This window comes from Petromyzon marinus, chromosome 24, assembly GCF_048934315.1.
Source record: "Petromyzon marinus isolate PM22_M1 ecotype Great Lakes invasive population chromosome 24, UKy_Petmar_22M1.pri1.0, whole genome shotgun sequence".
NCBI classification, from domain to species: Eukaryota; Metazoa; Chordata; class Hyperoartia; order Petromyzontiformes; family Petromyzontidae; genus Petromyzon; species Petromyzon marinus.
Window position 1 is genome coordinate 1,500,261 of NC_133690.1, and position 23,390 is coordinate 1,523,650.

The 23,390-nt window shown below is 44.4% G+C and overlaps 1 protein-coding gene across 2 annotated transcripts in view; it reads left to right on the forward strand.

Annotated features, from left to right (window-relative positions):
* LOC116945470 (mitochondrial glutamate carrier 1-like) overlaps nucleotides 1-22,416 on the forward strand; it is a 103,780-nt gene extending 81,364 nt beyond the window's left edge. For both annotated transcript variants that reach the window (XM_032959792.2, XM_032959791.2), the window contains 4 exons: nucleotides 91-328; nucleotides 473-627; nucleotides 1,793-1,868; nucleotides 1,983-22,416. In XM_032959792.2, the coding sequence (XP_032815683.1) occupies nucleotides 91-328; nucleotides 473-627; nucleotides 1,793-1,868; nucleotides 1,983-2,124 (611 nt within the window). In that variant the 3' untranslated portion in view covers nucleotides 2,125-22,416. The remainder of the gene's footprint in view (nucleotides 1-90; nucleotides 329-472; nucleotides 628-1,792; nucleotides 1,869-1,982) is intronic.
* Nucleotides 22,417-23,390: the final 974 nt, after the last annotated feature.

A 23,390-nucleotide genomic window follows, 5' to 3' on the forward strand; every position in this document is an offset into this window, starting at 1 on the left:
GCATCTGATTTCTGCCATTAGACGTGGCCGTTTACCGGCTTCACCGCCTCTTACTTGCCTTTCGCGTTTCACGCCGTGCGACGGACACAGCGGCGCAGAAAAGCCTGTTTGGATCGGCGCCCGCGGGGAGCGCCGGAAAGAGGGAGGCGGCAAGTGGAGCGAAGCCGCCCATGCCGGGGCCCGTGCCAGGGCCTGTGCCACCAAGCCGGGGCTTCTCGAGCGGGACCCCACTGGGGGCATCGCGCTCTGCCTTGCAGATCACACGCGACCTCCTGCGCGCACAGGGCATCGCCGGCCTCTACAAGGGCCTGGGGGCCACCCTGCTGAGGTACATGAGCGGTACCACATGCCGATCCACCCTGGCATGGCGAGTGAGCAATATGCACCGACACACTGACCCACCCTGTGCAGTATTCCCCCACCGAAGTTTAACACCTAGATAATGATAGTGGGGCATGTGGCGTCTGTGCAGGGACGTCCCTTTCTCAATCATCTACTTCCCACTCTTCGCCAACCTGAACTCGCTCGGGGTGACCACGCCGGGCGAGCGCGCGCCCTTCTACCATTCCTTCGCCTCGGGCTGCATCGCGGGGAGCATGGCGGCCGTCGCGGTGAACCCCTGTGACGGTGGGTGCCACCGACCGGCATTTCTCGCCGCAACGCCACGGCACAACACCGCCGTGGCTGCCAAGGCCTGCCTCATCACAAAGACAAAGGTCCCCCGTTTTTACCTTAGTTTCGCCTTAACAGACTGTTGGGGCAAGTGCTGTTAGGAAGCAGCCCTTATTAGGTCCAGTGCAGCACACGAGGGAGTGGGTGGCCAACACCACGCCCGGCCGCCTTTGTTTCCCTCGTGACGATGTTTTTAAACAGCACCAAGTACTCATTTGAGGCTGAGTCGACCTAGAGGAGGCCCAGGACTGGTTCAAATGATCGTTAATGGTGTTGGCCGTAAGCGGGAATCGAACTCGTGTGGCCAGGTTCGTAGCCCAGTGCGCTAACCGCTACATTACTGCTCACACACGCACACGTGCGAGCACGCTGTGGCTGCGTTTACACACGCCGCTCAATGCACTCTCAAATTGCTCCATTCGAATATACACAGCAGTTGTCACCCTCCTGCACCTCCATTTAGCACGGTTGGCTATGTATGGTGCGAAACAAGTTGAACATACATACTCCTGAAAAATAATCATGAGAGTCAATAAGGCTTTCCTAGATTAACAATTGTAATATCAATAAAACTCACTGCGGCGTGCCCCGAGTTATCCAAACTCAGAATGTTTCACCAATTTTAGATATATAGATTTTTTTTTTCCACGTGGGAGAAAGCTGTCGTGACCACGGAAGACCCATGCACACGAGTGCATAACTCTCAAATGCCACCATACACATGCCAGATGCGTGCTCCGTATGCTTCATGCATGGGGTGATCGACGAACCCAGCCTACAAGTCACTGGATTACGGGTGTGCATCTTCACCACTCCCAGTCACTGTTTTATCAATGGTTAAATAAGCATAGGTGGCAAATGTCCTATCACTTGTGTGTGCTCCAGTCAGTGGCTTATGTGTCCATCATCCATCGGTTCCCTGCCATCTGGGGTATGTTGCATTGCTCCAAAATGGCCTCTGCCTTTGGCCTCCACTCAGTTCTCATGAACCATTAGCATCTGGGTCGTTAGCGATTTGACTCATCCAGGATAGGCAAGGGGTAAGTAGAGTCGGGAGGTATGCACCGGGGCTGCGATGGGGCTGCAGTGCCCCCTCCTAACTTCGTCCCTGTGACTGTAGTGATCAAGACGCGGCTGCAGTCGCTTCAGAGGGGCGTGAATGAGGACACCTACACAGGGATTGTCGACTGCACCAAGTGAGCGGCTGCCTATTCCCCAACACAAGCACCACTCACTCACCCGTCTCCACCCACCTTGTGCCACCCACCTTGCGTTGGGATGCCCCATGGATATTTTTTTCTGACATGCAGGAAAATCCTGGCGAAGGAGGGCGGCCGTGCCTTCTTTAAGGGCGGTGGCTGCCGCGCGCTCGTCATCGCGCCCCTCTTCGGCATCGTGCAGGTCATCTACTTCTTTGGCGTCGGTGAGATGATCATCGACTACTTCCACTAGCAGCGCCAGAGCGCAGCTAGAGTGGGCGGCCATGATGCGGAGAGCCATTGTTGTGGGCCTGTCAGCCACAACGTACATCAACATACGCAGCCTGACAAGCCCTACACACACACGTAGATATACTTACACCTGGGTGCATATATACACACACACAAACACACAAGGACAGATACACTTATACTTGCAAGCTCATAGAGACACATACACTCACACAAGTTTACACTTGGGTACACGTACAGCTATGCCTATTTTAGTTGTCTTCACCAGTTACACGCTATCCCAGATTAACGTATACTGTGTCACCTTCACCAGCTATATACACACGCTCGACAAGTGGTCATTTTTAGAGGGAACATATACCCCGTTACACATATATCCGGCTCAACATAACAGCTGTACGAGGTCCAGCCATACATCCAGAGGGCTCATCCACTGAGCACACGCGTGCCCTACTCGACGTGCACCCAGGCGAGAGCGCTAGCTCGAATGCGCAAGCAGTGTGACAATCCACGCACAGACGTTCTTTAATTTGGTGGTGGGGGGGGGGGGTGATCTCGTGGGTAGAGCTGCTAGGATCGAGCCATGAGCTTTGGGGGTGTAGCAGGGAGGTGGCGCCGTGGGTGTGTGTGCGCGCGCCAGCTCGGCTCGCACGCACGCAGCACGCGGCCACCAGAGGTGCCTTCTGCAGTGGGGCGTTGGACAGTGAGTCGCGCACACACGCATGCACGCATGCATGCACGCACGTCGGCGTGAGCAGGGGGTCTATTGTGCGAAGGTGAACGGCGTTAAGAAATCATCTGTCCTGTCACTGAGACGGGACACTGAATACTGCTGCTCCATAGTTAAACCAATGCTATGTTTTAATTATTTCGACTTTATATTTATTTTACACACCTTATTTTAAGAGAAACAGATATTGAATCATACTCTTTGGTTATTTCGGGAAAGTCACGTAGATGGAAATTTAAAATTAAAATAAATAAAATAAAAATAATAGATCACGCCGTTTATATCGCAACAACAAGCGAGTATGAATTCCTGCAGTCACGAAAGCCTCAAATCAAGATTAGATATTGAATCCCTTTAGTGTTGCGATATTTTGGTTTGCACTTAGCACATGATAGTTTAGTCGCATAATGATTCTACTAATGGCTTTGCCGACAAATGAAAACAGGTGTGGGTTTACTGTGAGCAATATCTGGGGTCACACGGACACGTGTGCCGGTGGCCACCTGCTTGTGCCCAGCTGAGATGCTGCTTCATGCCCTGCGCCTGTGGGGTGTCGGCCCTCGTCTCCCTGTTCCTGAGACGATAGTTTAAGCCTTGTGATGATTTGCGGTATTTGTCCATCTCCCCTAGGGGCCACACTGGTCCTGGCTATACTCCCTTGCAGTGCGCATGCATGATCCCTGTCATGTGTCAGCCCTGCGTACACTACACTGTCGCTCACCTCTCACATCTAAAATACCCCCCCATAGAAAATTAAGACATGAAAGATATTGCTGTATGAACCCTCTGTAGTTTTTGTGGGTTTACAGAACACATTGCTTCTTTCAAGAACGCAGCATAACTTTTGAGGTTGGAGAACATAGATGCCTATGTCTCCTATGAGATTCCAAGATGCATAAACACCAGTGACTATGCGATAGCCACTGGCTTGTGCTTGCAGAATGCTAGTTATGCTTTTCCCTGATGCTAAGCATTGCACAATCTGATGCAAGTAAGTTGTGGATTGCGATACCCTCTCCGTGCATTTTGTTCCTGGCTATTCTGCTGAGCATGGCAGGGGAAGGGATGAGAGTGGGGATGGGATTCTATTGCTTGTGGGTACGCACATGAACCTTAGTGGCTACATCTGTGAACAACGGACATTTGATTAGTGTTATTGTGACTGTGAAATATTATATTTTGTTGAATCAACACTAATTATAACAGCTTTAAATTAATTTAAGTGTACTTTAGGTAGACATTGATTGTGTTTTTTTATTAATTGTACATGATCTAGGCAAGGTATGAATCTCTAGCTATGAGTAGCAATTTTAAATATTAACTTATTGGCGTGGGTTTTTCCATATTTTTTGCACTAAATACATACACCGGCTGCTGCTTCCACATCACTACTCACCCTTGTTTCTTTACTTTTTTTTATCACACTCGCTATTGTTTCCCTACACACTGATCCGACTCACAATTTACGTCGTTGTTTTGAAATTTGGCCACTGCGCGTTTCGGCGGCATCCCTTCACAAACCCCAGAGTGGCCACTCGCAGATCGCCCTTCGCTAGTGAGCGTCGCACACACGCTTGCACGCCCGCCCACGCATTATTGTTGCTCACGTCGGCACTTATTTAGGGCAAACGTGACAGCGGGTTTGGCAGCTGCACGTCTCTGCTAAAAAAAAAAACCTCTGATGACCTATTAGATTGGATCAATATTTCCTACTGACTTGGTCGTTCACTTGCTCTGGAGTTTGGTACTTAGAACATTTAAGTAGACGTTGACTATGTGAAGCATCTAAACAATGGCTCTCTAGGCCATGCACCTAAGGGACTGGCGCTAGTGCCTCTGCACTTTGATTATGTCAGTGTATTTTGTTGCACACTGAGCGTGGTGTAAGTGAGGTAGCACATCGATTGTGCGCTGCTCTATGCTGCACGAAAACCTCGTTTCCCCGAGTTTTCTCTGCACAGTAACGTGCGCCAGAGTGAACCACCCCGCACCCTTAGCTGGAGCTAAGGAAATATCTGATCCATGATAATCGTAGATGTTGTTTCCATGCATTCCCAGCCATACAAACTATAAATCACAGAAAAAATTGTGTCTTAAGAGTCAGTGTCTATGCACAGTTAACTCTGAGGGTGTGGATCGGTGAGCCTCCGTACCTCTAACCCACAAATTTCGACATGTGGACAGTGCTGTTTGAGTGGTGCATGCCTGTAATGCTGTAGGTCGATAGGATGTCTGTTGGAAACGGACTTGCTGTACTGTCCTTCCACACACTCTAATTTATTCAATGTACTGATCTAAGATCCTAAGCAGGGCCCCTTTTTTAATAGGATTCTTCATATTCAGTCGGGTATTTTGGGGTAAATAAATAATGAGTGGTAATGCACAATTAAACACTGACAAAAACCAGACTCTATAGGAGTTGTGTGGGTCCTTCTTTCAGCAGCCTACATGCAATTCATGTTTATGTTAAGCTCCCTTTTGGTAGGTGCCACGTTTTATGTGAATAGCTGAAGCTTGTAAATGCACCGACTGGTGAGTTGGTTTATAGTCAGTGCCAGCAAAGTGAATATTCGTGCAGATAACGTCCACATTGGACTTTGTTTAAATGAAATAATACATTTATCAATTTGACTTAAATGTAGTCGAGATCATTTAAAGCATAAACCCTATTAAATTTCGAATTTAACAGATGGGTAAGATTATTGTAAGCGACCTTTTTTGGATGTCCTAATAAAAAAGAGACCTGATGGTTCAATAAGCCACTCTGTCTACAGGAAAGCTACCCATACGGATGCTTACCTGAAATCGGATTCCCACCACCATCCATCCCAGAACAATTCCCTCATCAAGACTCTGCACCATAGAGCCCAATGCATATCCGACCAGGAACACATAGCCAGTGAACTCAAGCACGTACACCAAGCTCTTAAGGCTAATGGTTACTCCGACTACACAATCCGCAAAGCTATCACTCCAACCATGAAGAAGGACCCTCTTAAGGAGCCTTTCAAAACCATCACTTTACCCTACATTGCGGGGATCACAAAAAAGATCTCCAAAATCTTGAATAAACACAAGATCCAGGTCCGATTCAACACATTACATAAAATCCGTGATCTGGTTCCGTCTGTAAAAGATGTGATTCTGGACATACAGTACCCTGGCGTCTACAAACTAAGTTGCCTCTGTGGTAGTAGTTACATTGGAAAAACCAAACGACATGTCTCGTACCACATTCGTGAACACAAAGCAGACCTAAAACACGGTAGGACCAACACCTCGGCCATGGCAGATCACTGTTATAATTCAGTGGGCTCACATGACATTGACTTCTCCAAGACAGAGGTTCTTTGCAAGCCATCTGGCTACCATGAAAGATTCGTTCATGAGGCTATCCACATATACAAACACAAGAGACAATTTCAACCAATAAGATGGATTCTGGCTTTGCAATCATTGGAAGGATTTGATAAACCATTTCGGGTCTTAATTGATTGTTCACGCTTACGGTGGCTTTCAGACCGCATCCATTATTTTCGTCTCCCCCCTCCTCTTTTCCGAACATAGATGGACTCGTCCATCTGAATAACTGCCAAACCGCTCTCCGTGGTGCTAACGTAAAAAAAAAACCTCCACTTTTTCAAATTTTATTGCTGTGGTTTTCACACCTGATGATGATTGCTTGTGTTGCAGTCAAAACGTCGTGAGAATTTATTGTTTTATATTTTTATTATTTTATTGTTTCCCTTCTATGTGACTTTACCGAAAGAACCAAGAATATGAATCCCTGCAGTCACAAAAGCTTTAATTAAAAATTCTTGGCATCTGCCGAGTGCACTGCTGAGGCAGGCACTCGGGAGAGTGCCCTGTATCACAATATATAATTGTGCCATTTTATCTGTTATCGGCTATTTAAAAATATATCCTCGAATTGCCTACAATAATCAGGTCGTGCTAATGGCCCATTATAACTTCGAAGGTCAGGGGCTGTCAACTTCTGGCAAGTTCTGTGCACCGTGAGATTTGCACAGCACCCATGCCCCTGGACTTAACATTTCAAAATACTCTTTGAGCCAGTCTGTTGCAGTGATGTTTACAGGGAGATGGTTTCCACGTGTGTGATAAATACATGGTTTTTAATATCTGATTACCATGAGTGCAAAGGAGATTGGGGTGGAAATGTTTGTTATGTATGCCAAGGCAGACGGATGTCCCTGTATGGAGTAGATTGACACTTTGTGATGTGGGGTTTTCCTCTGTAGTTATTCACTGGGCATTAACAAACAATAACTGTGGTGTCTAGAAGTACCGTACCAAGTGAGAGGTCAGCTGGTTTGAAAATACTTAGCCCAATGGGGCAACATCACGCTGCCTGATGCCTTGGAAATGTTGACTAGAACACAGAGACTTGTCCCTCAAGTCTAGCTGTGAGCTACCAAAAATATAATGTACCTCCTCATGTACAATACAATCACTGCATCTTGCTTCACAGCCAAAAGTGTATGAATCTCAGCTGGGAGACTGAAAGAAGGGCACAACTAATAGTTGTAATTCATATTTACACAACCCTGTCAATTCTGGCTCTGTATCCAGGGCTGTTTACTGCATTAGTGTTAATGGGTCGTTAAGTTTCTTTGTTTATGAAGTGTTTGAGCCAGCTGGCCAGAATTGGGCAAAATTGAGCCCACTTTTCACTAAGTGTTTCTGACATAACATTACAACTAACAATAACATACTCTTTCGGTCTGTCAGTAAAGTCATGTCGATAGAAAAATAATAAAATAACTTAAAAAATCACGACGTCTCGATCGCAACACAAGCAATACAGCAGGTGGACTAATGAGGCAGGAAGAAATATAGCGAGAGACTTACTGCTGCCAAAAGTTATATAGGTTTGAGATGGGTACAACCCAAGGATAAGTGGGCAGGGCTAGAGATGGCATTTGCAAGTATGTAAATGTAAGATCGCAGAGCTAGGTATACCTCGGCTGTTGTGTTGCTAGAGATTCGCATGTCAATGTGTTAATGTAACCCCATGGTTACAGTGCTGAAGAAGCCATTGTATTGCTAGAGATTAGAGATTAGAATGTCAATGTGAGATGGCTCCCGCAGTAGCGGCTGTGTTAATGAGACACATTCAGCCTATTAAACAACGAGCGCCACTGCCGCATCACGGAAAAGGGAACAGCAGCTTTGTTAGTGAGACATTTAGCCTGTTAATGTAAAGACATTTAACAAGGTAATGTAACTCAGAGCAAGGCCGTAGCCATGGAGTCAACATTGGGGGGGGGACCAAATTTTCCAGGGGGTCTGGGGTCCCTCCCCCTAGAAAAAATTTTAAATTTGAAAACTCATTTCCTGCCATTTCCTGCCTAAAATATTAAAAAAAATTATTTCACACATAGGATGGACTTTTTCTTTATTTTTTACAATAATGTCGAATAGTATATTGTCTTCCATTGCCCTATTTTTTCTTTTTTACTATTTCTTGTTTCATTGTATGTAATGGCAGAGATTAGGGATTAATAAAGTACAACCATAACCACAATCATATTAACATACATCTATTTTATAGCAATATATTTGGGGGGACATTTTTAGCATATTTGAATATTGGGCGGGATGTGACCCCCCCAATATATATTATAATTACGGCCTTGACTCAGAGAGTCGGAAATAACTGCTAACATAGGCAAGTAGAATGGAAGCATCACAGCCAGTTATAACTTTACCTGGTTAATAACGTCCTTCCAATGATTGATCAGTTTGTACCCATCTTCTCTGTTGAAATTGTGTCTGTGTTTATATTACTGGATGGCTTCATGAACAAATCTTTGTTGATAGACAGTGGGTTTGCATAGTACCTTCGTCTTGGAGAAATCAATTTCGTTGGGGAAACTAAGCGACATGTCTCAGACCGTGTTCGCGAACACAAGGCGGATCTGAAACATGGTAGGACCAACACCTCTGCCGTGGCTGATCATTGTTTTAACGCTGTCGGCACACATGAAATTGATTCTCCAAGACGAAGGGACTATGCAAACCTGAAGACGATTGCTTGTGTTGCGATCGAAACGTCGTGATTTTTTATTCTTTTATTAGTTTTCTATCTACGTGACTTTACCGAAAGACCCAAAGAGTATGAATTCCTGCAGTCACGAAAGCTTTAAGTCAAGATTGAACAATAACATATTAAAAAATCGCAGTTAAGAGACACAAAACATGTACAGTGAGGGAAAAAAGTATTTGATCCCCTGCTGATTTTGTACGTTTGCCCACTGACAAAGAAATTATCAGTCTATAATTTTAATGGTAGGTTTATTTGAACAGTGAGAGACAGAATAACAACAACAAAAAATCCAGAAAAACGTATGTCAAAAATAAAAGACACCTGTCCTCAGAAGCAATGAATCAAATCAGATTCCAAACCCTCCACCATGGCCAAGGCCAAAGAGCTCTCCAAGGATGTCAGGGACAAGATTGTAGAACTACACAAGGCTGGAATGGGCTACAATACCATTGGCAAGCAGCTTGGTGAGAAGGTGACAACAGTTGGTGCGATTATTCGTACATGGAAGAAACACAAAAGAACTGTCACTCTCCCTCGGCCTGGGGCTCTATGCAAGATCTCACCTCGTGGAGTTGCAATGATAATGAGAACGGTGAGGAATCAGCCGAGAACGGTGAGGAATCAGCCAAGAACTACACGGGAGGATCTTGTCAATGATCTCAAAGCAGCTGGGACCATAGTCACCAAGGAAACAATTGGTAACACACTACGCCGTGAAGGACTGAAATCCTGCAGCGCCTGCAAGGTCCCCCTGCTCAAGAAAGCACATATACATGCCCGTCTGAAGTTTGCCAATGAACATCTGAATGATTCAGAGGACAACTGGGTGAAAGTGTTGTGGTCAGATGAGACCAAAATGGAGCTCTTTGGCATCAACTCAACTCGCCGTGTTAGGAGGAGGAGGAATGCTGCCTATGACCCCAAGAACACCATCCCCACCGTCAAACATGGAGGTGGAAACATGCTTTGGGGGTGTTTTTCTGCTAAGGGGACAGGACAACTTCACCGCATCAAAGGGACGATGGACGGGGCCATGTACCGTCAAATCTTGGGTGAGAACCTCCTTCCCTCAGCCAGGGCATTGAAAATTGGTCGTGGATGGGTATTCCAGCACGACAATGACCCAAAACACACGGCCAAGGCAACAAAGGAGTGGCTCAAGAAGAAGCACATTAAGGTCCTGGAGTGGCCTAGCCAGTCTCCAGACCTTAATCCCATAGAAAATCTGTGGAGGGAGCTGAAGGTTCGAGTTTCCAAACGTCAGCCTCGAAACCTTAATGACTTGGAGAAGATCTGCAAAGAGGAGTGGGACAAAATCCCTCCTGAGATGTGTGCAAACCTGGTGGTCAACTACAAGAAACGTCTGACCTCTTTGATTGCCAACAAGGGTTTTGCCACCAAGTACTAAGTCATGTTTTGCAGAGGGGTCAAATACTTATTTCCCTCATTAAAATGCAAATCAATTTATAACATTTTTGACATGCGTTTTTCTGGATTTTGTTGTTGTTATTCTCTCTCACACTGTTAAAATAAATCTACCATTAAAATTATAGACTGATCATTTCTTTGTCAGTGGGCAAATGTACAAAATCAGCAGGGGATCAAATACTTTTTTCCCTCACTGTATATTATTAAAATAAGAATTACAATAACATATTTTTAAAAATGAAATCTCATCAATAGTCATCATACTACTCGGTACACTGTTCCAATGCCCAACCAGGCTGCTAGTATTATTATTTAATTTAAAACACCGTGAGCATCAACTGAACGCTGCGAGGAAATTTTTTGCGATTTAAAAGTAGTACATGAACTCCATTGATTTAGATGAATTTTTTTTTGGTAAAATAAAATGTAGTGTATAAACAGGATAAGAGTACCTTTTCCTTCCATCTGCTGAGATTTAATTTAGTGAGTTAATTAAGGTGCTTCGTGAAGTGAGGTACCTGGCATCTGAGATCAAACGGAGGTAAGAATAAAAAGTAACATCAAGACCATTCAAGCCCCTAATCGAGCTGCATTGATAGAATATATCGGAATAGTCAAAGACTGGGAGTATCACTGCCTTGAATAGACGAGGCCTCAGTGAATGACTCATGGCCAACTTGCGTTTGTACCAAAATCCCAGATTCTGCCTTTAGATTAATGTGTTAAATATTAGGCTCGCAAATCCAAAGGCCAAGGTATTTAAATGCATTGACCCTATCTAATGGTATACCATTATTAAATGTAATGGACGCTTCAATATTAACAGGCTAATTAGAAAAATACACATATACTGTTTTTGAGGTTTCAATGTCAGTTTTTGACAATAAAACCAAACCTCAATTACCTAAAAATAATTACTCTTTAGGAATTCCCAACACTCGGCTGGGTTTGGGCCACAAGTGTACAACACCGTATCATCAGCATATAAACGCAATCGTCAGGATTGAACGACCATACTTAAGTCATTGATAAAAGTGTGAAAAGGGAGTGTTCGATCTACCTCTGTGAACTACACATGTTTAGAGGTCACGCATAATTTGTTATGACAGCTGGCAGGAGAAATGCGGTAATTTACTAATTTGCTAAAAGCTTAGTTATCTAGGTTAATCCAGAATTGTACTTGGTCTTCATAAAGCTCTGGAAACCATGCAATCATGCTCCCCGTATAAACTGTGTTCTTTGTTTTTTTTATTGTTGAGCTGAACAAATCCTCTCTCTACTCTTTGGTACTTTCGGTTAAAACAGTCTACCTCAGCAGCAGACCGTGCTTTTTCCACCTGATGACGGACGCTTGTGTTGCGCCGGAAACGTGATTTATTTTCATCTTCTTTGGTTCTTTCGGTAAAGTCACGTAGAATGAGAATAAAATAATAAATTGATAAAATAAAATAACACAATAATATTCTCACGACGTTTCGGCCACAACACAAGCGGCCTTCATCAGGTGAAGGGACGAGACTGTCTGGTAGGACAGCGCTGTCCTACCAGACAGTCTCGTCCCTTTCGGACAGCGCTGTCCTACCAGACAGTCTCGTCCCTTCACCTGATGAAGGCCGCTTGTGTTGTGGCCGAAACGTCGTGAGAATATTATTGTGTTATTTTATTTTATCAATTTATTATTTTATTCTCATTCTACGTGACTTTACCGAAAGAACCAAAGAAGATGAATCATTGCAGTCACGAAAGCTTTAAATCGTGATTTATTTTATTTTATACCTACGTGACTTTACCTAAAGAACCAAAGAGTATGGATTCCTGCAGTCACGAAAGCTTCAAATCAAGATTAAATCCTTTCTCCTGTAGTTATTTATGGACTGGTATTTAAATTTTGGTCAGTGCACAGCTGCCTCAGATCTTCAGAAACATGGACACTCACAAAGAATACAAGCTGCAAAGTGTGCAGAGGTGTGGAGAGGTGCACGCGTGGAAGTCCACCGAGAGACCGAGAGACACGGGAACAAATACAAAGGAGAGAGATCATGTTGAATGTTAAGAACATTAAATGGGCCTGGGCAGGACGTGGCGTGATAAGAGGCGATGTCTAAGGGGCGAGACTGGCGACGTATCGGCAGCCAGAGGAGGAAACTTGCCTCAGGGGACATCTTCAGGGACGCTTTCAACGAGCAGTGGATAGAGAATGCCTGATCATGAAAGTCGATTTGAAAGTCGTAGCGCGCACATGTAGCGTTGCACTATTGGCTCCACGATCTCGGGGTGCACCACGGCAAGCTGTGCACTCTGAGCCATCGACTAAGCAGCCATCTTGGCCAATGCCGTAAATGCCACCTCAGATCCAACCCCTGCGCCCGCTTTGGGCGAGGGCAAGTTTTACGAGTGGGATTTCTTTGTAAGTAGTGATGGCTAAAAGAGCTCTGCTTTAGGGTTATGTGGTACACCTAGCCAAGGCTGATGAGTCCCTCGTAGAGGCAATGCCCCCACAACAAGGTGGTGGGATCCTAATTACTCAAAGTGACAATGGAGGCAGGAAGAGTATCCAGTAGAGGCAATGACACCACCGGCACTAGGAGAGGAGAGGACACTGCTAAATGCTCCACCAAACAAGCCACTGTTTCCCTTTTAATGAGGATGAATAAACTATCTAAATACATTTAAACACTGGCTTGCATTTTAGTGAGGCATGCAGGGGTTTTGTGTCGACTTCATAGAGCCACCACTGATCATTTAAAAGTCGACACAGAGCGTCCAAGACATTACAATATTTCGTACCATCATACTAACAATGCACCAGCAAAACAAACACATTTCTGCATTATACATACATCACTTACGAAGCACTAATGTGCCTTGTGCCTAATGCAGCAATGTACACAATTAATTGATTACTGCTGTACTGTAACATTCTATAATTTAGTTGATAATTGTGTATTGCATTACACGACAAGGAACAATTTCAGGTGCACTTGGTGTGAGCCTTATTCATGTCATGTTGGTAGGTGAGATATCTGTTCCAAATATTTTTGAATGAGAAATCCTTTCGTAACTAAGCCATCGTTGTCCTTTGGGGGCAGTGTAAATCACACAGTAATGTGATCCCACATGAAGGGTCGTATGATCTTCCATAATGCCTGTGGGCAGGGGCAATAGGTGTGTGGCAATGGGGTTTCAGCTAGAGACTGTGTGTCCTAACTTGTACGCAAGAGTTGAAATTCAATTTCACAAATGGATCTATTGGTTATGAAAATATTGCCACGACCACACGCCCCTTCTGCAGTGTCTCTCTCTAGGGTTATTCCCCTGCTCATCACTAGGGTGACTTTAAACTCAGTTTGAGAACAGGATCATGCTTTAGCTCTACACCAATTGTGAAACTATAACAAACATTCCCACACAAAAGGGTAATAAAATAATCTTGTTTTTGGGTTGTTGTGGTACTGGGTTCTTTCTCAATGTATACGTGAAACGGGTGTTTATCGCAAGAGAACACAAACTATGTTAATAGTTTTTTTGCCGTTTTAATGTGATTGTTGGTATGTACATGTGATGTGCTCGCTAACAGCACGTCCCCCAACAGTCTTTTAAAGACTATACGGGGACCTTTGTTTTTGTGTTTTCGAGCTATGTTGTATAAACGCATGCTGCCCGAGTCGCCAGGCACCTATTTTAAACGTTTGAGAAGCACACATGCATTGACAGTACAACTCCAAGTCGCAGGGCGGGTGTTGCGGGTCCTCACTTGCGCTGTGATTGGATTGCGCCGTCTTTCTCGCTGCGACTGCACGGCAATCACTTCGCCAACCGATTGAGGATTTTAGGAAACTGCAATCTGGCGGATGAATTTTTTTTCCCACGAGGTACATGTTTAGAAGTACCGTATTTATTGTAATGTTTACTAATCAAATGTTTACTAAGGTTTAATGCTGAGCTTCAATTACAAATTTGAACAAAATACTTCAGTATCATGGTATATACATTTGAAACATTTATTGGTATTTATGTTTCTGCTGTCAGGTGTTTAAGTTGCTCGTTGTTGTAGGCCACAGAGTCATGGCAGATCTCTCACATATGTGCTCATCACACAGATTTTTGTTCGCTGTGCGGTATAATCACCAAAACAGTTTTTTATAATGAAATCAAACTCCATTCCGAACTGGAGTTTAAGCAGTAACAATCTAAGATCTGTGCAGTCACAGGGAAGCTTGAACTTGGAATCCAAGAAGCCTGCACGATTATATATATTTTTGCTATGTAATGAACCCCCACTAAAACTAATTGTAATAATGCACTGGTGCAGAAAAATTCCTGAATCACCATATGCTATGCACATGTGCAAGTATATTTTGGTGTTAATGGGGTCTCGAGGTCACTCCTTGCTGATGGTGAAACCAGCCTTCACTTGCTTGTAATGAAATTCTACTGCAGATATTATTCTGGAATCCTTCAGCTGATGTACAGAATAGGGTATTATTTAATTTCAGTAGAAAGGCAAAACATTAACCTTAATTTTATTTATGCGAGTACTCAGTGTGCAAAGCATCTTATTACTATATTGTAATTTTCAAGAGTGACATGATTACAAGTAAGTGCATGCAAGGGACGGTTTGACTTTTTACAAGCACTGTGCATTTTAAAACTATTCAGTTCGACTAGAAAGATTTAAATTGCTGCACGAAGTGGAAACTGCCATACAGAAAATTGCATGAAAAATCTGTCATCGCAGACACGAAGCAATTTTCAGTCACACTTGCCATATCAACATGTGATGGATAATATCAGCGTGTGATCGTCTGCATACCTAATAATCAGAGCTCCCTCTAATACTCTATAAAACTATTACTAACTACTATTTTTATATTTTGATTTAAAGCTTTCGTGACTGCAGGGATTCATATTCTTGGTTCTTTCGGTAAAGTCACGTAGAAGGGAAACAATAAAATAATAAAAATATAAAACAATAAAATTATCACGACGTTTCGACTGCAACACAAAACCGCCACTTTTTTCAAATTTTCTTGTTGTGGTTTTCACACCTGATGATGATTGCTTGTGTTGCAGTCGAAACGTCGTGAGAATTTTATTGTTTTTATATTTTTATTATTTTATTGTTTCCCTTCTACGTGACTTTACCGAAAGAACCAAGAATATATACTATTTTTTATGTTTTACCAGGTCAGGCTCACCGAGCAATATAGCTCTTTTTCAGAAGCCACCTGACCACAAATGATAGCTAAACGTAGTGGCTTATCACGTGCAAATTTATAGCGCCAAATACTCTAAACATATAAAAACTTGATTTGAAGCTTTTGTAACTCTAAACATATGTTTATAAATGCGTAGGGAAAACCCAGAGGACCCAGAGATAAATCCATGCGACTGTGGCGAGAACATGCAAATTCCAAATATACAGCAGCAGCAGGCGTCAGGGTCGGGATCGAACCCACGACCACCTGTGTACCAGCGAGGTAGTTAACATCTCGTCACCCTGGCACCCCAAAAATAACTGGGCACAAGGGACCATGGCAGAGCCTGGGGTTTCCAGCCACTGGAAGTACTCTGGACGTGCTGCGCAGTGTACTGCATTCCAGCACTCTATTTACTACCCCTCATGTATATATGCAAGTATAGCCCTTTTGTTAATCCACTGCTTTCCCTATACATTATTAAAATGTATATATGTGCAGCATGTGTACTGTTTAACTGACAGATATAGTGTTTGTTGTTAAATGCATAGTATGAGATTGTGAATATACGGTCAGCACATTCTAAGACTGGCACAGCACATGAGAATGTGGCGTGGCCAGGAACAAGCTCAGCCACCTTTGTCTCCCCAGTACTGATATTGGCCATATTGGGCACACATCTTACTTAGAGCTGACCCAAGGAAGGCCTGTGCCAGGTTCATAAGCCGATGGCAAGTGGAGTTGTGCTTGGTCAGGACTTGTGGTTCACTGAGAGCATCAATCCATTAAATACTCACACGACTGCACCACCTGTTAGAAGAGCTCTGAGGGAATAAACGAAGCACAATACCGTAGCGAGCGTAGGGGATATGGGTAGAGGGAAATAAATAAAAATAAAGTGTGTGCGAGGAAAATGTTTATCCTAAAATCTCCTATTCAGTGACTTGATTAACTAATCATGATATGTGTATTGTTGTGATAAACAATGGAGTATCAGCTTTACTTACAATAAACTCATTAACTTATATTATGTAAGTAGACTGCTGATGGAAATTCACGGTGCAGCCTTCCTTGTGGGTCTTGTATCACAGACGCGACGACTGTGTCGAGTGACCACCGAGTGCCGAGTGACCACCGAGTGTCCAGTGACCACCGAGCGCCGAGTGACCACCGAGTGTCCAGTGACCACCGAGTGTCCAGTGACCACCGAGCGCCGAGTGACCACCGAGTGTCGAGTGACCACCGAGTGTCGAGTGACCACCGAGCGCCGAGTGACCACCGAGTGTCGAGTGACCACCGAGTGTCACGCGAATCGAGTGACCACCGAGCGCCGAGTGACTACCGAGTGTCCAGTGACCACCGAGTGCCGAGTGACCACCGAGTGTCACGCGAATCGAGTGACTACCGAGTGTCCAGTGACCACCGAGCGCCGAGTGACCACCGAGTGTCCAGTGACCACCGAGTGTCCAGTGACCACCGAGCGCCGAGTGACCACCGAGTGTCGAGTGACCACCGAGTGTCGAGTGACCACCGAGCGCCGAGTGACCACCGAGTGTCGAGTGACCACCGAGTGTCACACGAATCGAGTGACCACCGAGCGCCGAGTGACTACCGAGTGTCCAGTGACCACCGAGTGTCGAGTGACCACCGAGTGTCGAGTGACCACCGAGTGTCCAGTGACCACCGAGTGTCCAGTGACCACCGAGTGTCGAGTGACCACTGAGTGTCCAGTGACCACCGAGCGCCGAGTGACCACCGAGCGTTGAGTGACCACCGAGCGCCGAGTGACCACCGAGCGTTGAGTGACCACCGAGTGTCCAGTGACCACCGAGTGTCCAGTGACCACTGATCGTCACGCGAATCGAGTGACCACCGAGTGTCCAGTGACCACCGAGCGCCGAGTGACCACCGAGCGTTGAGTGACCACCGAGTGTCCAGTGACTACCGAGTGTCGAGTGACCACTGATCGTCACGCGAATCACTTAAAAGCGATGAAAGCCGCATTTTGAAACTCTGCCACGTAAAGCAAAGTCTGAGTAAATTAACAGAACACGTGATTAAATACGGACAGCTTGTACTTTCATGCACACTGTCGGGAAGGCTCTTTGTATCATTAATTACAGTGACCGATCTATTGCTAAAGGTCTCAGAGTTGAAACGAACAAATGTTTTGAATGAATGTTATCACAAAATAATTCAGGTTTTATATTTCCTTTTTGCCAAATAGCATCAAAACTCATTTACATCCATGTTTGCAAATCAATACATTGATATACCACATGATAATTTATTGAGAGAGTAGCAGTGAAATATTGTAGAGCAGAAGAAGCAATTCCATTCCGTTTGACAAGAGGCATTAAAGACGAAATATTTACGACCAAACTATGTAGAGTGACTGTATATAATCTGTCAAAGCACAGATTTTTGTATTGCGTTATAGATCTGATGCATTTGAACTGCAAAATTTCAAATATTGTTATTAACTTGATTCGCCAATACACTTATCCATGTTTAAATCATTAACATGTAACACTATTTTGAACGTGTATTTCTATCGATGTTTCTTGATGTGATTGCAGCTATGTATGGAGAAAAACCGTTGCAATGTCCCACGTGTTGTCCTTTGAGCGCAAGCTCGCAACACATCCCAGGTGAAACACTTGAATAGTTCACTATCGTGGCAAAAATAATCTGCGTCTGATTTTAAGTCGGCAAGTGACTGGAGAATGGCTTTCAAATATTGCATGTGTACTCGTGTATTAATGATCCTGGTAATCTGCTGCCGGTTTCATGGTTACATGCATTGTTACAGACACCACACTGGTGGTAGTGGTGGTATTGCCTGTGTGTCCCTCATGCACACGCTTTACGCTTTTGTCGTGATTTTCACTCTACACCGTTTGACCGAGCGACATGCAATGGCAAATTTTCGCGCTACGTAGTCACGTACTGTATAAGGCAAGTCGTTTCATAGACACTGTGTGTATGAGCTTTTAAAACTGAAGTTTTCTTAAGTAATTTATTCTTGGCTTTCCATAGACTGCTGCAGGTTTTTTTTGTGATGGAGTGGCTTTGAAGTGAGGTGGATGTCATGTAGGCAAAGGGTGATGATATGGGAGAGCGGGTTCGTGGTATAGGAATTGAGGGAGGTGTGCTCTGCAGAGTTTCGGGTTGGAGAGAACACGAGGAAGCATACTGCACCAGCGACTAGATGCATGTTTCCCTGCTGTAGCGTGAGCATTTTAAATATTTTACGTACTTGGCTCCAGAATGTCCTCGTGCAGTGCCGGTCACGTAATGAGGCGCTTGGAATAATGTACAAAAAAACATATCTTGCTTCACGCGACTCCTGCATCTTTCACTCTTTCGAAGATTGTGCACAGTGCATTTAGTGGAATGAATGAGCGTTACGATCCATTGGCCTGCTCCTCCTGCGTGCACCGCCCGCTGTCGTGTCTCCTGTAGCTGCAGATTCTGACACTCGCTGCTAATTTTGTGCTGCTGCGAAGCAGGGAAACACGCTCTGGTCGCCGATGCAGGCAGTATGCATTGTCCTGTTGTGATGAGGCCCACCCAATGTTGCATTGTTCCGGGTGATCTTGGTGCACCAGACCGCAGGATTTCCATCCCCTCGACTGCCAATGTTCCAACTTTCCGTATGAGTCCACTTGTCTCTGTGGCTTTGCAGACCGGGTACAAATACTGCATCTCAGCCTTGGCCTAACAGTCCACAACGTAGACTTTTACTTTTTACCTTCATCGCTGTGAGGTTGCAGGCTCGCGAACGTGGATTTATTACAAACACCAAGGGGTTAAGTTTTTGAAAATGTGTTAATATTATGTCAAGTGCTCCTGCAAAATGTATAATTGTTTGTGGGAACTACATGCGATGGCGTCATGTTGACAAGTGAGGCTACGTCATATCCAAAGTACGTCAGCAAAGAGCCATTTTAAAACAATTCTCATAAGTAGAAAAGTTAATTTAACGTTGATTATGAAAATGTAATTACCAACTCAATAATAACAATAATAATTAGAGGAGTAAATGTGTGTGAGAGTGCAGCTAGCCTGACGGGCAGTGTGCTGATGTTTCTGCCACTTGGTCAAGAACGGTGGCTGTGGTTGTAGTACGAGACAGTCGTGAAACGACGTTTGTATCCGTCGCAATCGACATCGATGTCAACCGCCGCGCAGTCGCATGCTATAGAATCGTCTTCTTTCGTCTATTGGAGTTCCACGCAAGGCTGAATTTTATGGTAAAAACAGCACAAGGACAGTAACGTCTAAATCTCCTCAAGTGTAAATTCCCAATGATTGTTAAGGGAAATAACCCATCAACAAGTATACATTACGATAGCAAAATCATATTTCTCAAAGTATGTTCGAATCGGACACACGACCGCCTGGGTGACGCCCTGGCAAAGTGCTTGACACACAAGTGGGAGCTCACGAGTTCACATCCCAGCTTAGGGGTTCACTCGGTACAACTTGTTGACGAGTTCCACTTTGTGGGAAGCCGATAACCTCGATGTGCATGATAAACTCGTCTGCTGGCTACCAAAGTAGTATCGGCATGGGGCAGTAAAACAAGTAGGTTTTTATTTATTATCGTTATGGTTTTAGCGTGTGAGTTTTCTTCAGGCCCTAATCGAGAGGGAATTGACCAAACATCGCGAAGCAGGATTCTCGTGTTCGAATGATTAGAGAAACATCAGCAGTAGTGCTGCACCCTGTGCACTATGTTTGGTCTAAAGGGAGAGCTCATTTGGCCTCAATCGTCTGCCTGAAAAGTCCTCAAGTTATTTATGACAGAGCATTTGAAGAATTGGCTGGCAAATACAGTTGAGTGTGTTAGAATTATACTGAACAATCTGTGTAATGATGACCACTGATGTTGCCAATTTAAGTGTCCTTCATAGACAAGTTGTCTCCAAACAGGGTTAGTTTAAATGAGATGTTCTGGGAAGTGCGGCAGTGATTTAGGCAACTTTTAAGAGTGGCTTAGCACGAAACAGGTGCCGTCGTATTGCGATGGCTGCACTGATCCAAGCCTGCCATTGCATTTACATATTCATGTAAACGTTCTGCTTTGTGATCTTCCCTTCCTTGTTGCAACGCTTTCCGGACGATTTTTGTCGGGGATGTGGCTTTTAGTGACGCAAGCTTGCGCTTCGGATTATTTACTAGATTGTCCGTTGGATGAGTGTGATTCAGATTTTTTTTTTTTACAATTTTGGTAGTTTTAAACTTCAACTAGTTTGTTAAATAAAATGCGGTCGGGTGCCCCTCATGGCGACGCTACCGCTTCCATGCACACACTGCTCCATGACGTCCCGTGGCGCGGTGATAACCGCGCCGGCACATCCACAAACATCCATTGGAAGCACCAGACGATGGTGAAATGTTCTGGTTCACAATGGCAATCACATTCCAGTGTTTCCAGTTAATTCAAATTGACACAGTCGGCTACTACATAGGGGATCATTATAATTCCGTGCTACGATTGGTAGGGGAGCAAAGGTTCAGAATCTTATTTTTCTGAGGGCCGCGTGCAAGCGTTGTAAGAAGTGCAATTCCATCCATGGTTAAAATTGACCACTTCCCACCATATTTCAGTCTCTGTATGCGTGATTCTTATGTTCCTTATATTATGGTAGATTTGGACACCTTACCCACTCCTTGCCTCGACGTATATATATTTGCCAGGTGGTGGTAGTTACACATACCTGTATTTAAGCAGTGGAGGTGAGGGTTGGTGGATCGCACAAATACTGTGAAACGCCCTTCCCATGGGAATCGAGGTGCCATACCCTTTCTTAGAAGGCTGTAATGCAAATGTGGACAACACCTGTTCCATTTGTATGGGATAGAGTGTTGCCCCCTCCCACACATGGTTTTTTCTCCTGGATGCTCCAGATTCGTCCATGTGAAACACCTTTGTATATTGGATATTGCAGAGCTTGGGGGGAGGGGGAAGTCGATGCTGGCTCACCTGGCTGCCTTTTTCGCGCAATCCATAGCTCCTCGCACCTCTGAGTCATTCTCCCTCTTCGAGATTGAGCGAATATTGTGTAGCGTGTTACAAGTCGAAATTATTATTATAAAAGGGAATTAATTATAAAATGATATTTACTAATCTGAACATAAAACTTTTTGAAAAGAAGTCCTGGAGTAATATTGTGGAGCCTTACATGTATGAATTTTGTTAGGATTTTTTTTTAGTTCATGCTGATTCCATGCCTGAGCTCCAGCTGCCACACTGCAGCCAACAAAATGATCTACAACAATGGCCATCGCTGGTAATGGCGATTCTTTCAGCTCAGAGCTTCGTTTTTTTTTACAGAGCTGTGACATTGATTAGATGCTAATTTTGGGAGTGAAGGTAGGATGGGAATTTAAATACGTGAATGTATAATTACCACATTCACTTCTACGAGGCATAGGGCACGGGGAACGCCGTAGTGGTTGTTCACCTACGTGTGGGCAATTCACTATGGGGCAATTAATTCTGGGGCAGGGATGGTGGAACCTGCACAACCCCGTACATGCTCCTCGGGCCAGTTTACCGATGCATTCATTCCCCTTGGTACACGCTTCCCCGAGGGTGTGTGCATGCAAGCAGGGCTGCAGTGCGGTGGCCGTGTGCGTCGGTGGTAGATTAGAATCCCTTGTTGTCGTAATTTTGCTCGGTTATGCCGTGTGTGGGTTTTGATTGTCTGTATAGTGCAATGTAAAATTTTGTACACGTGATTTTATTGTAATTTGAAACAAATGTGAGCACAGCCATTTAAATGAAAAAAAATGTGATACCCGCAATGTTTGTGCAATATGTTGAGATGTACTTCGGACATTAAATTATTCATGTAAGCGTTGGCGTCAGCTGTCGTTTATTTCCAAGTGTAATTCATCACCGCGGGGAGGACCAAACAGCCTTTGAGTGTCACCGATTTGCTGCCGCGGGGTATTGGTCGATACTTTTTAATTCTCAAAATGTGTAATATGTTAAATAATCATTTTTCAAATCAACCTTTTCATTTAAGTTTGTAAAACTACTGAAAATGGTTCCTTTATTTATGAACATATACAGAATTAATATTATTAAATGAAAATTGTAATGTTTTTGATGTCTTGATTTTTTATTCTTGTATTATGTATATAACCCATTAAACATACTTTGGGTATGCGATCTTTCACTGCTGGTAGTTATCGGAACGAGCGCGTTGTGACGACGATGGGACAGTGTCTAGGCTACGTGATTCCCCCCTCAGCCATGCCTGGCAGATTGCCAGAACTGACCCATTTAGCAACATTCGTGTTAGGAGGCTAACCCTCGCCTCCACAGTGCTGGATTACAGGCGTGTGGCATTGCCACCAGCACATCTTGGGGTGGTGTCTGAACGCGAGCTGCCCGAACTAACACAAAACTTAACGGCAGTGGTGGAACACAAGCCTGAATTTAACAATGGTCAGGAATAGAACTCAGGTCCCTGCGTTCGTAGTGTAGTGCACAAACCACTGCACCACTGCTCTACACGCTTACATGAGTACATGGTGTTTTTTGTTGTAATTATGCACTCAAGTGTATTCAATGTGCTTTTAGATGTGTTATCGTTTGACATAATTTACTGAGAACATGTGTCCAGGTCCATGCTTTGAAAATTGTCGAGGATCTTGAGCAGTGTACGAGTGGACTGCATGCACAGGGGCTCGGCTGTAGGTTGGTTTGAGGGAATGTTTGTGTGTGCAGGCTATGCGAGCCTGCCAAGGATACAGAAGTGCAGTCCCAGGTGAGCGTCTGGCTGTTTCAACAACACCTCTCACTTCCGATTAGCACGGTTTGG